Genomic DNA, 16966 nt, shown 5'->3' on the forward strand with positions numbered 1-16966 from the left:
GACGCGCTACGGGGAGGTGGCAACTCTATTGTTCAGGCGGCGGCGCTCTAGCGGAAGGTCGCGCGGCTTTGTGATTCCTGAGACGCTCTATGCGGACGTGGGGAGCTCCATGGTCTCCGTAGCGGCGCTCTAGACGGTTCTCCCCGATCTCGATGGTTCCGCGCCGCCGGGCGGGGAGGGCGGAAGGGACGTTGCCCTTTTAAGCCAAGGGGCGGCGGGGGCCGCACGAGCCGCCATGGAGCCGGACACGCTGGAGTCGTGGATCAGTGAGTGGGGCTGGGGGGCAACGGGGCCTTCCGCGCGGACACCTGCGGCCCCGGCCTCCCGGGGATCCGGATCAACCCCCCCCCCAGCGTCCCTCCGTCGGCGCCTCTGTGTGATCCGGATCAACCCCCCTCAGCGTCCCTCCGTCGGCGCCTCCGTGTGATCCGGATCAAACCCCTCCCACTCTCTGATCGCTTCCACAGCACGTTCCAGTTCAGCGGGGCCGTAGGCCATCCACCCCTGCCGATCGCCCCCACCCCTGCCAAGCCAGAGAGCCCACCTTGCCGCCTGCCCCCTCCCCCCGCCACCTGGCCCCTACTCCCCCAAACGCGCCCACCCTTGCCGTGACCAGTTCCGCCCCCAACTCTGATCTGTGGGGTGTCAGTGTCCCTCTCTTTTAGGCTTCAGAGTAACGGCCGTGTTAGTCTGTATTTGCAAAAAGAAAAGGAGGACTTGTGGCACCTTAGAGACTAACCAATTTATTTGAGCATATGCTCAAATAAATTGGTTAGTCTCTAAGGTGCCACAAGTCCTCCTTTTCTTTTAGGCTTGTTCTCAAGTTACTGCACGCTCAGATACACAGTTTGTTATCCTGTTGATGTTAACTTGTGCTCCTCCATCTCTTTGGTGTGTGCACCTGTTGTCTCTCAATCATACATTTAGATTTTTAGATTATAAACTCTTTGGAGCAGGGTCTCTCCTTTCATATTTGTGTGTGCAGTGCCTAGTGCAGTGGGGCCTTGATGTCTGGTTGGGGCCTCTGTACTGCCACAATACAGCTCCACCTGCCACCCACACTCTGATCCGGATCCAGTCCCATCATTCATTTATGCTCTATTAATGAAGGATAATGGAGTGGACAGTATGCTTATAAAAATTGTGGATTACGCCAAATTGGGAGGGGTTCCAAGCATGTTGCAGGACAGGATTAGAATTCAAAAGGACCTTGGCAAAGTAGAGAATTTGTCTGAAACCAACAAGATGAAATTCCATAAAGACAAGTACAAAGTACCTCAGGAAGAAAAAATCAAGTGCACAACTACAAAATAGGGAGAAACTAGGTGGTAGCACTACTGAAAAGGATCTGGGGGGCTTTAGTGGATCACAAATTGAATGAGTCAACAAGGTGATGCAGTTGTGAAAAGAGCTAATGTCATTTGGGGTGTATGAACAAGAGTGTCATGTGTAAGGCCTTGTCTACACTATGGGGGGGAGATCGATCTAAGTTACATGACTAACGTAGTTGAAGTTGACATATTTAGATCTACGTACCTCAGGGTCCACACTACGCTATGTCAAAGGGAGACACTCTCCCCCTCGAATCCCCTTGCGCTTCTTATTCACTAGACCCACTAAATCCACCGCCGATGCATTGATCACCACACATCACTAAGTGTAGGCAAGCCCTTAGACACCGGAAGTAATTGTACTGCTGTACTCTGCACAGGTGAGGCCTCAGCTGGAGTACTGGGTCCAATTTTGGGTACCATACTTTAGGAGGGATGTGGACCAATTGGATAGCCCGGAAGGAGAGCAACAAAAATTATAAAAGGTTTTGAAAACCTGACTTATGAGGAAAGGTTAAAAAACCTGGGCATGTTTATACTAGAGAACAGAAGACTGAGGGGAGACCTGATAATAGTCTTCCAATATATTAAGAGCTGTTATAAAGCAGATGGTGACCACTTGTCCTCTATGTCCACTGAAGGTAGGACAAGAAATAATGGGGCTTAATCTGTAGCAAGGGAGATTTAGGTTCGATATGAGGAAAAACTTTCTAACTGGAAGGGTAGTTAAGCTCTGGAACAGGCTTCCAAGGGCGGTTGTGGAATCCCCACTTTGGGAAGTTTAAGAACAGGCTGGACAAACACCTGTCGGGGATGGTCTAGGTTTACTTGGGCCTGTCTCAGTGCAGGGGGCTGAAGTTGATAACTTCTCAAGGTACCTTCTAGCCCTACACCTCAGTGATTCTCTGTGAGGTGGCTCTGATCCCCTCCCCCACCTTGACTTCACCTGCAGGTAATGTTTGCAAACTTCCTGCCGTGGTATTTCACGAACTTCCATCTCAGTTCCAGTTTTGACCCCTCTCCCCTCAGTGTGAGCCTCTGTTAATGCAGCTTGTGAAAGGCCAGACTCATGAGTTAGTGGGTGGAGTTGATATTACACCCCAGCCTTACAACCTGTGTGGCTGATGCTCACTGGGTGGGAGATTCTCTTTCTGACAGGATACTCTCTTTTCTTCTCTCTCACATCCAGACAGGGCTACGAATCCTCTCAACAAGGATCTGGACTGGGACAGCATCAATGCTTTCTGTGAGCAGCTGAATAAGGAGCTAGAAGGGTGAGTACACTCTTTCTCTTTCCTCCCGCTAACACAGTGGCTCTCAACCTTTCCAGACGATTGTACCCCTTTCAGAAGTCTGATTTGTCTTGGGTACCCACAAGTTACACCTCACTTAAAAACTACTTGCTTACAAAATCAGACCTAAAAATACAAAAGTGTCACAGCCACTATTACTGAATAATTGCTCGCTTTCTCATGTTTACCATGTAATTATAAAATAAATCACTTGGAATATAAATGTTGTACTTACATTTCAGTGTATAGCAGATAGAGCAGTATAAACAAATCATTGTCAATATGACATTTTAGTTTGTAGTGACTTTGCTAGTGCTCTCTACAGAGCCGTCCCTTGGATATGGCGAATGAGGGCGACTGCTCCGGGCCCTGTGCTTTGGGATTGGCCAGAGATTCGTCACTTCTGCCCTGGGCCCCGCAGCACTCTAGGGAAGGCCGTGGCTCTCTATGTAGCCTGTTGTAAAACTAGACAAATATCTAGATGAGTTGATGTACCCCTGAAAGATCTCTGCGTACCCCCAGGGGTACGTGTGCCCCTGGTTGAGAACCACTGCTCTAACAGCTCCAGGTTACGCACCTAGATTCCAAATGCACAATCTTATAAGCTAAGCAGGGTCCTTCCGAGTCTGTGCTTGAATCAGGGAGAACCTCTCAGGTAAAAGTCCTTCTGCTTCAGGAAATAGCATAAAAGCCCAGTACGTGGCACTCTTTCTTCTCTCTGAGGCGGTACTGTGCCTTGCTCCTCTTTGGCTGTCCCTTGGTGCCAAGGGGGTTCATTGGTGGGTTTTTAGGTGGCTGAGGAGCCCAATTAGTGCCCTGCAGATTTTCCCACAGAAGTGACAGGTGTAATTTTGAAGGAGACATAATTTTTCTTTCCTCCTTTGTCGCTTCTCTGTCTCATGAGCACGCCTGTTCTCCTCAAAGTGAGCTGTGGCTTGTGGTGTGGTGTGGCACCGCTGTATTCTGTTCTGCGCCAAATCCTCCCAGTTTGTTGGATTGATGCCTCCCTTTTTAAGGTGTACTTTCAGTATATCTTTCAAGCACTTCCGCTTGCCATGGTGTTTGGGGGAGCAGAGGGGGGATGTTGCTACTTGATGAGATGTAAAACTGAGGTCCTGGTTGCTTCTGGCCCATGGCTCTTTTTGCGAGAACAGGAGTCCTGGCCAAATTCCTACAAAGATAGTTACATTCTGCCAACCTGAAAGTGCCTTTAAAGTTTCACACTGGGAGATCACTCTTCTCCCCCGCCTCCTCCCCACCCCCCACCCCCCCAATTATGACATTGCTGTGTAGCTTTGCTTGTGCGGAATCGCAGCTGCATTAGTGGGGCAGTGAAGGATTCCTACAGAGATTTGTATAGGACTTTGAGATCCAGTTAATTAATGAAGTTGTCGTGTGCTAAAACTAGCCCCTTTGCCCCAAGTACATTCAGGGGCCCCGTAAGGACTTGGTGAATACCCAGTGGTACGAGCAAGACCTGTGTACCCTGGAGAGATGCAGGTCCAGTTCTCATTAGTAATAATAATACCTAGCCCTTATATAGAGGTTTTTCATCAGTAGATCTCAAAGTGCTTTACAATGGAAACCAGTATTATTGCCCCCATTTTACAGATGGGGAAACTGAGGCACAGACTGGGGAAGTGACTTCCCCTAAGGTCACCTAGCAGGCCAGTGGCACAGCCAGGATATTAATCCAGTCTCCTGAGTCCCAGTCCAGAGCTGTATCCTTTAGGTCACGCTGTCTCCCTACAACCACTGTGCTTTTTCCTCTTCCAGTCCCCCGCTTGCCACCCGACTTTTAGCTCACAAGATCCAGTCTCCTCAGGAATGGGAAGCCATCCAGGCCTTAACGGTAAGGGAGAGGCTCTCCAGACGGGTTAGACACATTAAAGGCCAGGGCGGGGGGTGCCCTGTTTTGCTCTTTGGGCTGTGGGGAATTCTCCCGTATTGCTCAGCTAAAGCCCTGGTGCGCCCAGGCTGTCAGGGAGGGCTGGTAGAGCTCTGTGCATGGGTGAAGTGCGGGAATCTTACCCCAGAGGGAATTAGTGGGCGCGGCTTTAAAGGGCCTTGGATCAGGCCCCTCATAGACTAGTCCGAGCTAGTGCTGTGAATGCCTCTGCTGTGAGCGCCCGTGTTTTCCGTGTCTCTGATGGATACACACACACACACACACACACACAAACCACACACACACACACACACATACACAAACGTGAGCACGGAGGTTCACTGTCTGCCTCTCTGTGGTGGGGGAGGGAGCCCGGAGGACATTCCCACCAGCTGTTTCTCCCCTCCCATGGTCTGCTGTGTGTTTCAGGCAACCATGTCTGCCTCTGCACCCACCCTTTGTGGGGACAGATTGTTCCCCTCAGTCAGAAGGCTGGCACCTGTGATATGAAATGGAAGGGAGCAACAGAGGCACCCAGGGGTCCCTCCCCGGTGACCCTGACCCCACGAGCCAGGATGTGGGGCCTGTTTTCCCTTTCCCGCGTTCTGCGGGGTCAGTCCTGCCAAGGGGAGCTGGCTCCTCCACCTGCTGACTGGGACTCGGCCTCTGCTCTCTCAGGTGCTGGAGACCTGCATGAAGAACTGCGGCAAGCGCTTCCACGACGAGGTGGGCAAGTTCCGCTTCCTCAACGAGCTCATCAAGGTGGTGTCACCCAAGGTGGGTGCCAGCACCCCATTGGCAGGGCTGGGTGTCAGGCTGGGAGGAGCCAGCGCAGGACATAGAGAGAGGTGGAGCTGGGGTAGGGATTTCCCAACTCCCCCATCCCCAACCTGTGCAGATCTACGTTCTCTGTGTGCTCCCAAAGGAGGCCATTGCTGGGAGTGAATGTATTGGTGGAGGGGGACTCAGTTTACCTCCCTCTGTGATCCATTGGGACATAGCAAGGCAGCTTCTTGTTGGCCACTATAAACTCTCCTCTACAGAGGAATCTCCCCATATGCACCTTCCTCCTGCCGGGCAGATGGGACTTAAACTGGCCCTTCATCTCACTGTGTCTGAGGGCTGCCCCACACTGGCTGGTACTGACTGGGATCTCATATAAACTCTGGCCCTCAGGGCCTAACCCACCCTCCCAGCCCCCCTGTGCTGGAGGCCAGCCACAGTAAGGGGCATGTTGCAAGGGCCGTTACTCACTTCCTCCTTCCCTTCCATTGTCCGTTGGGAGCCATCTCACTTCTCCCTGAGAGGTTGGCCGTGTGTGGATCAGCTCTGCCCACCTCTCCCCTCAGTACCTAGGCAGCCGGACTCCTGAGAAGGTGAAGTTGAAAATCCTGGAGCTTATGTACAGCTGGACACTGGGGCTGCCTCAGGAAGTGAAGATCACAGAGGCCTATCAGATGCTGAAGAAACAAGGTGAGAGCCAGGTATCTCCTTTGGGGCAAGGGCCTTCCTCTGCTGTGGCAGAAGCTGGGTCCAGGCTGGATTCTAGCCTTCTCCGTGCTCGGGCCTGGTCTAGCTGCTGTATGGGCTGTGCAGTTCAGAGGCCGGAGGGAGCAATCCCAACAAGAGGGGGAGAGTCACTGGTGGTCTGACCTGTGTGTGGGGTGAAGGGGGATGTGACCTCTTTCTTCCTCACCAGCCCCCAGCAGATATGGCTTCATAAGAGGTAGGGCCATAGGAATAATAGGGTTATGTCAGACCAGGACATGTGATGCATGGAATGACTGGGATGATTTCCTGCTAGTGGGGACTTGGAGATGCTGCAGACAATGCACTGCTGGAGCAGGGGGTGGGTGGAGCATGCCCCCCACCCCTAAACCTGACTCAGAGCTGGATTGGCCCAGCCAGAGGGAAAGAAGATGTCCATTGTGTGAGACCTAGAGCAGGGCTTCCTGGAGAATGGGTAGCAGAAGAGCCATCTGGTAACTCCAGCACTGCCCCAGTAAGGTGAGGGCTGGGCCTGCTGATGTCTCTGCTCTTCTCCCCTGCAGGAATCGTGAAATGCGACCCGAAGCTGCCGGACGAGGCTCCGTTGCCCCTGCCTCCCCCCCGGCCCAAGAACATCATCTTTGATGACGAGGAGAAGTCCAAGGTGAGGGCTCTGTGGGAGGAGGAGCAGAAGGCCTGGCTTTTCTGCATCTGTGCATCTTTCCTGCATCTCCACCCGTGGGGCAGGCTGGCGCAGCAACAAGACCAGGAGCTCGTTCTCCTGCTGTGTGCTGTGCTCAGGAAGGGAACAGGCTTAGGGCGTGATCCAAAAGAAACCAGTAGAGAGATTCCCACGGATGTCAGTGGGCTCTGAATTGGGCCCTTAGAAAGAGAGAGACTTGCTGTTCGACCTATTGAACTTGATGCCACTGGATACTGAGTAGGGCAATAGCAAGGGGACTAGTATGACCTAGCATTGACACTCGTATGAATGAATAGCAGCCACCCTAATATTACCGGGGAGATGGCTCCTCTTGCCACGTGGCATAAACTGATTGCAGCTCAGAGCGCAGACGCTCTTCCTCTCCCTCCCCCCAGGACACTTCTGGCCCAATTGTTTAACCCTTCCTTGAACCATCCAGCATTGGCTCCCTCACAGCTGGGATACCAGACGGATAAGCCACCGCTCTCTTCCGCTCTGGCAGTGCCGATGCTCTTAAAACGGGGAGAGCTGGAATCAGGCTCCTCTGGCAGCAACTCCATAGTCAACGCGGTCCTGCCGTTTCCAGTGGCAGCCAGGCCGGGATCCCAGCTCTTCACTGTGCAGCGTCCTGCACGGAAGACTTGGCGGGAGGGTCCAGTGTTGATCAGACAAAGTGTTTGTAGAGAAGTGTCTGGAAAAGTGGCCTTCTCCCTTTTCCTGAAAGTCACCTCTTGTTGGAACAACTACTTGGTGATGACTCCAAAGTGTGGGTGTGAGGGTGAGTGGATGGGTGTGCAAGGAGCTTTCAGAGTCCCTATGGGAAGGGCACTGGGTCGGAAGCTAACAGAGAGAGCTTTACTCCCAGGGGGTTATTCATTGGCATTGACGAAAACAATGCTTTAACGAGTCTGGGGCACGGCTAAACACACGAGTTGTGGTACTTTGCCAATACTGGTAGAGTTAAAGCTGAACCACAAACACACACGTGCTCTCGCTCACTCTCGCTCCCACTCCCCCCCGGCGTGGATGTAGTTATACCAGTGTAACTGTGCTGTGTGCTGACCTGTATGGCTAGTCTCGTATGGGATGGGGAGTAAGGTAGGCCACTGTAAGAGCCTTTAACATGGTATAAATGCCACTCTAGGGGGTTGTGCTGCCATTCCTGGTACTAGGGAAAACACTCCCCCAGCCAGCATAGCTGCACTAGGACCAAAACTGTGTGTAGACTGGGCCTGAGGGAAAATCCCTTCTGTCAGGTGTCACTTTTCTCTGTTAATCGGGTTTCACTTTCTCTGTGCTGGGGAAGTCGTTCTCCAGCTCCCCATACCATCTGCCGGGACAGACAAGACCGGAATTTCTAATGTAATAAAACAAGCCGGAAAAAAAATGTGTTTGTGTGGCGTGTTGAGTGATCTTTGAGGTTCTTTGGTATGTACCAGAAAAAAGCACACAAACAAAGGCACAAGACCGGTTATGTTTCCCTTTGCTGCTCGCCTTTGAGGTCATTTGTGGCCCTTTAACTGGACTCTCAAACGTTTGGGGTCTTCCCTGTGCTGAGGGCCTGGGAGTTCCATTTACCAGCGATCCCCCAGCCTTAGTTCTGGGTTAACAGAACAGTCTGTCTGGGAACCATCTGCTTTCGAGTGACCCCTGCTGCCAGCGACCCAGGCTTGGAATTGCCTTCTCTGCCCCAGTCCACATGCCTTCCTCTCTCTCTTGCAGATGCTGGCTCGCCTGCTGAAAAGCTCCCATTCTGAGGACCTCCGGGCTGCCAACAAGCTCATCAAGGAAATGGTTCAGGAGGTGAATTTCCTCGTACAGGCTCTCACCAGGGAAGGGGCTCTGACGATTTATCCTCCGCCCACCCCCCAGGGAGCAGAAGCCTGGCACAGGATGCAAAGAGGTCCTGGGATGGGTGGAGGATATGGCCAGTGTGCTTGCATCCCCATATTGACCTGACAAGCAAGGGATCCCAATTCCCATGACATCGGGGGGGGGGGGGCAATAGGGGGGTGAGGAGAGAGATCCCTGGTATTTGGAAGTAAATTCTGCTCTTCCCAATGAGGTGGAGGGGAGCATGGGACATGGGCACAGAGGGCGTTCCTGGAGCACATACCCTGCTCTGGCGCCTTCTGCTGGTGCGGTCCCAGCCCCTATGCCATGCAGCGAGTGCTGGATAGTCGCCAGTGTAAACTGAATCTCTCCACCCAAGCTGAAACCATTCCAGGAGGAGCCCCTCCCACCCCTGCTCTCTCCAGATGTTGTTCGAAGGGGGAAGCCGCTCTGTGCCCGCTATCGTAGCCGTCCCAGTCCCAACCTGTGGGGAGGGAGGGCGTCAGACCCCCCTCACCCATCTGCTCCTCCCGCTCCAGGACCAGAAGCGAATGGAGAAGATCTCCAAGCGTACGAATGCCATCGAGGAGGTGAACAACAACGTGAAGCTGCTGACAGAGATGGTAACCAGCTACAGCAAGGGGGAGACGACGGAGAGCAGCGAGGACCTCATGAAGGTGAGGGCGGGGGCTGCCCCAGAGTCCCTTCCCTCTGTGTCTCACACCAGGGTGAGGTAGAGGGGCCCTAGGGTGAAGTGGGTTTTTACTCTGCAGCTCCTGCCATCTCCCTTTCCCCGTCCCCTCCCGAGCGCTTCCCTGCCGCCCACCTCCGCCCCCTTTCTCTCCCCCAGGAGCTGTACCAGCGCTGCGAGCGCATGAGGCCCATGCTCTTCCGGCTCGCCAGCGACACAGAGGACAACGACGAGGCGCTAGGTAAGCTGAGCCACCCACCAGCGCAGCACGGCCTCCCTCGCTTACCCTTCCGCCGGGCCCCAGTGAACCTCCCCTTCAGCTGTGGCCGACATTGCATTGCTAGGCAGCCTGCACCCCGTCCCCACCCTTTCCGCTGTGCCACCCCCCTGGGATGAGGGGGGCTGATCTGCAAGCGCGTGCTGGGGGAAGCCCAGCTGTGCGTGGTGCATGGCCACACAGTGAATCAGGGGAACCTACGTTCACCCCTTAAGAACATGCCATTGAAAGTGCAAAGGTGGAGGGGTGTGTGGCAGATTGGAGGATAACCTGGGCAATGAGCGATTGCTCTGGGTCACGGGGCTGCGATAACAAAGATTTCTTTGCCAAAGCAAAGAGTCAGTTCCCTGGCTCTCCTCTGCCCCAATCTGTAGAGGGACAGGGCATGTGGCTGGGCTGCCACTTGACACCCCACCTCCTCTTCTGCCTTCAAATCCCCCTCCCCTTCTATTGCAGCGGAAATCCTGCAGGCCAATGACAACCTGACCCAAGTGATCAACCTGTACAAACAGCTTGTGAGAGGAGAGGAGATCAATGGAGAGACTGTGGCCGGCCCCCTCCAAGGTGAGGAGCCCTCAAGGAGGGAGGGGAGTTAAGGGCGATATCCAGCCAGGGGAGGTGGCAGTCGTGCGGCCCCAGAGGAGGTGGAAGGGTGCTGTCGGGGGCCTGGAGCAGGGTAACTGGGAAGCTGGGATGAGGAAGACACTTGATGAGCCAGATGACATGCAGGAAGTGCTTTGGGAGGGGGAGATCAGAGACTGTGGGTGAGGCTGAAGCCAGAAGGGGGAGCGGAGAGGGGTGCGGGGGTAAGAAAGCGGATTGGTGACCAAGCCAGCTCCCAGCAGAGTGAGAAGATTCCGGGGGGGGGGGGGGGGGGGGGGCAGAGAGGGACAGGACTTCTCTCTTACAGCTGCTCAGTGGTCAAAGCCTCTGTTTCCTCCCTACAGGCAGCACCTCAGCACTCCTGGACCTGTCAGGACTGGACATGCCAGCTCCGGGCCCCTCCTACCCAGCCTTACCTACCCTGTCGGGTGGCTCCATGCTCCCTGTGCCTGACCCAGCCAGCTCCGTCTCCTTGCTGGATGACGAGCTCATGTCTCTCGGTGAGGAGGGAGAAAACGCTCAGCTGTTACTGAGTGGTTTGGAGACGAGCAGCGCCTCGAGGAGGGAGAGCTGCTGGTGCAAAAGGCTGAGAGTGTTTTGGGGGGGGCAGGGGGGTATGTCTGCACTGCAGCTGGCAGCGAGCCGCCCCACCTGGGCAGGGCAGTCAGACTCGCGCTAGCGGGGCTCGAGCTAACTGCAAATAGCAGTGGGGACGTTGTGGCTCCAGCAGAGACTCAGGCTGGCGCCCCGAGCTCAGACCCAGGGGTCACGTGGGCGTGAGAGCCTGATTGGCAACATCCACACCGCTACTGTTAGCGCCCGAGCTCGGCCCCGCGAGCACAAATCTGTCTACCCAGCCTGGGAGAGTAGACCTGTCCTGGCAGGCTGAGAGGTTACTGCTCTGCACTGCCCCCGTTCGCTTCTGAGTCTCCATGCCTTGCAAGCACCTGGGCCCTTCACAAGCAGCTCTTGTTTCCTAGAGTGAAATAAACCTCTAGAGCGCAAACACCAACGTAGCACAGGAGCTAATGGTTACGAACCCAGAGGGGTGGGGGTCTCTGCCCCAGGGCCCCGCACTCTGTCGCTGGGGCTGCTGACGTTGTCCCGGGGAGCTGCCTTGTCCTGATATGTTGCCAACAGACACTGCAGGCTGCTGAAGCAGAGTAGATCCCAGGGAATGCCGCTCCCAAGGAGGCTGCTATGGGACATAGGCTCCTAAATCACTTAGGGGCTTTGAAGATGTTCCTTTAGTGATTGTCCTCCGTCTGCCTCGGCGGGTAGGATCGTTAAGTGACGTTAGCACTCTCCTTTTGAGGGGCCACCTTGTGCCATTGGCTCTCTTGGGTCCCTGCCTGTCCCCTCTGTGCCGAAGGCCGACTGAGTAGCCTGGAACCAGAGAAAGAAGGTGATAGAGAGTGGGGAGTGACCAGACCTGATAGGGCTGGAAACTAGGGGCACTTTGCTTTCTTCCTGGCCCTCCATCTATGCATGTCTTCTCCACCCCACACAGCTCTGATTGTCAGCTGCCCACCTCTCAGGCTGTTAGCCCCCGCTTCAGTTACCCACGAACTCTTTTCTCACGTTGGCTCTTTCCTTCTCACAGGGCTGAATGACCCGTCCCCCCAGGCTGTGGACAGCAGCGGCTGGAACAGTTTCCAGGTAATGGCCTTAGAGCAGAGGGGCAGTAGTTAGTGAGAAAGGGAGGAGGAGACCGTCAAGATGAGGCATTATGGTTACATGGGGCGCTGATGTATACGCACTGGGAATGGTGGGGTAGAGGGGGTGGTGCTGCATATGTGATGGGGACAGAAGGAATGTGTGCGGGGTGTGACAGGGACGGCGGCGTGTGGGGCACAGGGGTGTGGCTTGTGTGCGGGGTGTGACAGGGACGGCGGCGTGTGGGCCACGGGGGGGGGCGGCGTGTGTGTGTGACGCGGACGGTGGCGTGGGGGCCACAGGGGGGTGGCGTGGGGGCCTCAGTGGGGCAGCGTGTGGGGCAGCGGGCCTGTGTAGGGAGCAGAGGCCCAGAGTGCTGGGGAGCAGTGTTGTACAAATCCCAGGTACAGGCTGGCTGTTAAGCCAGGCGTATCCCTTGCTGTAGTGCCCTCTGGCTCTCATTGCAGGATAGCAGTGAGCCCAGCCTGCCCTCCATCCCAGCTGCTCCCGCACGTAGAGCAGAGGCAGGAACATCCGCCCCGGGCCCTTCCCCTGTCACCAGTGGCCTGGATGACCTGGACCTGCTGGGGAAGACTCTGTTACAACAGTCCCTGCCTCCAGAGTCGCAGCAAGTCCGATGGTAAGAGCCAGGGCCAGGGTCGGGGGTGAGGAACGGACGGGATCAGCCGGCCTTTCCTTTGCCCTCTTCCAAGCACCATGCGCTTGTTCCGATGGCCTGCTCCCTTATCTCTTCCACCGCCAGGGAGAAGCAGCCGCCCCCCCGGCTCACATTACGGGACCTCCAGAACAAGACCAGCTCTGGTACCTCAGTGGCTGCCACCAGCGGCACCCCCACCCTGCTCCGGAGTGTCTCCTCAAGCCCTGCAGCCCCCCTACCCCCTCCCTTGGAGCAGCCTGCCCCTGCCACGCTTCCGAGAACCACCCCCACGCCGGCCGGAGCTATGCCTCCCCCGCTGGGGCTCCCCACTCCCACATCCCCCCAGGAGATCTCGCTGGCGAACATCACAGTGCCTCTGGAGTCCATCAAACCGAGTGAGTGAGCGGGAGGGGACAGCAGGGTTATAAGGAATCCTCCCCTGACTGGGTGTAGAGAGGGCCCAGGGGGTTGGGTGTCCCGTCTGGGGGTTTCCATTAATCCCACATCTGTGTAGCACAATAGGCTCCGCCCAGTGCCCATCTCTCTGCTCCTACTGATGCTGTTCCCTGGCCTCCCCTCCCTGCAGGCAGCATCCTCCCAGTGACGGTCTACGACCAGCACGGCTTCCGGGTCCTCTTCCACTTTGCCCGAGACTCTCTGCCCGAGCGGCCTGACATGCTGGTGGTAGTGATTTCCATGCTCAGCACGGCCCCACTGCCCATCCGCAACATCGTCTTTCAGTCTGCTGTCCCCAAGGTAGCGTCCCCAGGACAGGGGGAGGAGAAGGCTGGATCCCCTTGTGGGGTGGGGTCGGGAAGTTCTTACTGCTCCTGACCCAATCTTGGGAGCCTGCAAAGGCTGTGTTTCTGCTGCCCCACCCTGCCCCGCCCCTCCCACAGCAATGGGAATGGTCCACACACTGCTCGTAGTCAGTGAACCAGCCCATCTCTCTCAGGAAGGAGTCTGGACAGGTCACTAACCAAGTGATCTCGGTGCTTGGCTGCTCCGGGGTGGGTGGGCACAAACCCCAGCTCCTCAGTCTGTTTCTGCACATTGTAATGAAGGCAGATTTGGGGTGGGGAGGGCTCCAAGCTAGGGGCTGAGTTCATTCCTTCTCCTCTCCCCACCCCACGGCTAATAGCTGTGTTCCTCCGCACCCGGTGGATGGAAATCTCTGGTCCAGGGGCCAAGCATGATCCAGTGAAGAGGGCCAGGAGATCCGGGCTCTAGTCCCAGCTCTGCCGCTAACCTGTTGGGTGACCTTGGCAAGTCACTTCCCCTCAGCATCTCTCTCTGTAAAGCAGGGCGACGATGTGTCGCATCCTCTGGGAAGCGCTTTGAGATCAGTGGGCAGGGAGGGCTGTGGGGCAGCTAGGTTACCAGTGAGGTCTGGGAGTGACTGAGTGCCCTCTGGGGAGTTTCTGGCTCGGGTGGGGGTGCCTGCCCTCATGGGGCAGTGTCTACACTCGGGTTTAGACTGCTGGGCCCTATCGCCCTCCTCTGGAGGTATCGGATGGTGACATCCCCGGCCTCTCACTACAGGTGATGAAGGTCAAGCTGCAGCCGCCCTCGGGGACAGAGCTCCCAGCATTTAACCCCATCGTCCACCCGACTGCCATCACCCAAGTCCTGCTGCTCGCCAACCCGCAGAAGGTAAGGGTACCTCGCCTGCTGCACACAGCCCCCTGGGGCGAGCGTCTCCCTGTGCCGGGTAGGGCTGACGCCTCTTTCCCTGACCTGCAGCTCCCTCTCTCATTCCCATGCTCACGCCAGCTCTCCCGAGCCCCTTGTGCCCTCCTGTGTGTGGGTCTCTCAAACCACACCCCGCAGCCCCACCTCCTGACCGCGTTTCCCTTCTCTTCCCAGGAGAAAGTGAGACTACGATACAAGCTGACTTTCACCATGGGGGAGCAAACCTACAATGAAATGGGGGACGTGGACCAGTTCCCCCCTCCAGAGTCCTGGGGCAGCCTCTAGGGCCACGGCTAGGGTGCTTTTCCCGAATCCCAAGGACTCCGCATGCCTGCAGGACTGGAGTCCCCTGGGGCTGGCGCGTTGACTCTGGAACTAGCCACTGGGGACCAGGGCAGCAGCAGTGTGCGTGAAGGCCGGCGGATGAGAGCAGAGCCAAGAGGAGGAGGGTGTCGGCTCAGTACAGGGTGGGGGTGGGGGATGGAGCAAGAAGCTGCTCTGATCATCTTCCCTGCTCTTGTAATCCAGCCTTCCATCTTGCTCCTCTTCTAACCCCGCTTCCCCTTCAGCAGCAGGCGTAGCGATCAGCTGAGAGTAACACTAACGAACCCTGGCCTGGAGGCAGAATCCAGAGATCCTCCTTCCTCTTCTCATATAGGGCCTTTGCTGCTCCCCACCCTGGAGCTGCTTCAGACTCCCCAACCAGTCCCTACTCCTAGCAAACTCTGCTCTGGTACCTCTGGGGGTAACTCTTTGGGGGCTCCCCATTTGCCGCCGGGCCCCAAGTTGTCTCTCCCCACCCCGTCATGATTCCTACCCGCGATGGGATCACCCCGAGAACCCATGTGGAGCAGGCTGAGCGGGCTGGGCGAGGGGCCCTGACCACCCTTCACTGCAGAGCAGGCATCCGTCCCTGCTGGGGGCAGGTTTCCCAGAGTCCTTGGCTCCCGCCCAGGGGCAGAGCTGTGCTGGGGAGGCTGGCTGCTCTGTGACATGGAGGCTGTGTAATGCCGGCAGGGAGTTCTTCAGTTCCATGGCACCTGGGCTGCATCCTGGCTCCCAGCCGCTGACTCGAGCAGGGGAAGGGGGTTCTGAACTGGTCGTGCCCCGTCAGACCCTGTCCCACTGCAGCGAGTGGTCAGGGGCATGATGGGGCAGGGGGGCAATATGCCATATGCGAGAAAGACTAGCAAGAAAGCAGCGTGGCCTTTTTGGGCAGCGGTGAGGAAAAGGAGCGGGTATTAAGCATGTCTCCACCCCTGCGCTTGGGCCAGGCTGTTCTAACCCGCAGGCTCCCTTCCCCACCTGTTGCAGGAGCCGGGGGTGAGAAGCAGCTAAAGGCCCTTCTTCCACCTCGCCATGTGAACTCCTTGGGTTGAGGGTTTTATTTCCTTCCTCTTGTGAGGATGGGCCAGCAGGGGAGTCCCCCCGCAACCCACTTCTTACCTGGGAGAGTGCAGGCAGTTGCCTGAGGAATGCAAAGGGGGACCCTGCTTCCCTGCTGGTAGAGCCCCACTTGTTGGTACGGGAGAAAGGGAAGGGGGCATTTCTCGGCACTGTTCCCGGAGGGGCTGACTCAGTGCAGGTTAGTGATGAGGGAGCACAGCTTCCAGTGGGCTCTTTGGAGGGAGATGGGAAACTCCTGATCTGTCTGACTGACATAAGGGGCAGGTCTGTCTCCGTGCATCAGGGATTCCAGCAGTTCAATCACTGTGACCCAAAACTGGTATCTGCTGGACCATGATGCTGGTACGGAGGGAAGCGGATGGATTAATAGTTGAGCTGCAAGCAGCGTCCTTGCCCACCACACCCTCACCTTGCTGATCAGCTTGCAGGCTGCACTAACCCCTATTCCCCTGCCCACCCCCAGGCAGGGGACAGGCCCTATGCTGGGAGGGCTCTGTCTAGTTCCAACTGACCTGCATGTCATAGGTAAAACCTCTCCCTGGAGATGCTTTGGAAAGAGGGCTCCGGCATAGGGACCTTGCCCAGGAGTGAGGGCTGGATCCAAATGTCAGAGGCCGACCAGTGGGGCTGTGCTCCTGTCTTGGGGGAACCAGAATTGCTTGGGGGGTGGAGCACAGAGTGGGAGGGAAGGCCTCTGTGAGGTGGGGCTCTGCTGTGTCTTATTTTCTTTTCTGGTCTCTTTCAGGGGTTTTGTATGGATTTTCTTTGCAGATCTTGTTGGTTCTCGAACAGACTTGTATATATATTTTTTCGGTGCAAATTCTGTACATGGAAAAGGATTTAAAAAAACCGCCCGGCGCGAAATCTGCTGTATTTATGGGAAATAAAGAGTGTTCTTTCCTGATGTCTGTGTTTCCTGAGCCAGGCTTGGGCAGAGCGTCCCCTGCTGTCACCAGCGAGTCCCACACCTGTAAGCCATGGGGACTCCACCCCCTGCACTGTCAGTGTCCCTACGCCCTCCCAGCTGAGGTGAGTGCCCCCTGTTGGTGCCAGGGAGACTTTTCCATCCCTAATGTGGGGATTCTTCTCAGTGCAGCCGGACCTGAGGAGAACACTGTGCTAACGCGCTGGAAGTGTCCCCGTTCCCTCTGCCCAGGTCAGCACACTACAGCCTAGACAAATACAGCCTGGATCCCCAGTAACTGGGAGGCAGGGGCTGGATGGTGCCCTCCACCCGCTTTGAGCTCTGTCTACGACAGCCAAACCTGCGGTCAAACCCAAACCTGGCCTTGATGCTCAGTTAGCCTAGCCATGAAACTCAGGAGCCTCCCTGGACCTCCTTCACTGAACTGCCCTGCGAGAACCAAGTTCCAGTGCAAATGAGAGCAGCGAATCCTCTTGCTGCCTAGCAGGGGCTGCTCTGGATTTCATGGTCTTGGCTCACTGG

The 16966-nt window shown here is 56.2% G+C and overlaps 1 protein-coding gene across 1 annotated transcript; it reads left to right on the forward strand.

Moving 5' to 3' along the window:
• The first annotated feature begins 3 nt into the window (after positions 1–3).
• Positions 4–16423, forward strand: GGA1 (golgi associated, gamma adaptin ear containing, ARF binding protein 1). Its single transcript, XM_077829468.1, has 17 exons — positions 4–266; positions 2521–2605; positions 4400–4475; positions 5190–5288; positions 5861–5984; positions 6563–6663; positions 8425–8505; positions 9075–9212; positions 9386–9467; positions 9960–10067; positions 10451–10606; positions 11710–11765; positions 12230–12402; positions 12526–12815; positions 13007–13176; positions 13963–14073; positions 14287–16423. The coding sequence occupies exons 1-17, from the start codon at positions 236–238 to the stop codon at positions 14395–14397; spliced, it is 1992 nt and encodes a 663-aa protein (XP_077685594.1). The 5' UTR covers positions 4–235; the 3' UTR covers positions 14398–16423.
• The last annotated feature ends 543 nt before the right edge of the window (positions 16424–16966 follow it).

Source organism: Eretmochelys imbricata, chromosome 1 (assembly GCF_965152235.1).
Source record: "Eretmochelys imbricata isolate rEreImb1 chromosome 1, rEreImb1.hap1, whole genome shotgun sequence".
In the NCBI taxonomy this organism is placed as follows: domain Eukaryota; kingdom Metazoa; phylum Chordata; order Testudines; family Cheloniidae; genus Eretmochelys; species Eretmochelys imbricata.

What these genes read in the sequence shown, in the direction of transcription:
- GGA1 (XM_077829468.1), top strand. Translation starts at nt 236, where the DNA reads ATGGAGCCGGACACGCTGGAGTCGTGGATCA. An exon ending in CACGCTGGAGTCGTGGATCA is followed by an intron (nt 267 to 2,520) that starts GTGAGTGGGGCT and finishes TCTCACATCCAG; the next exon opens with ACAGGGCTACGAATCCTCTC. An exon ending in TCAGATGCTGAAGAAACAAG is followed by an intron (nt 5,985 to 6,562) that starts GTGAGAGCCAGG and finishes TCTCCCCTGCAG; the next exon opens with GAATCGTGAAATGCGACCCG.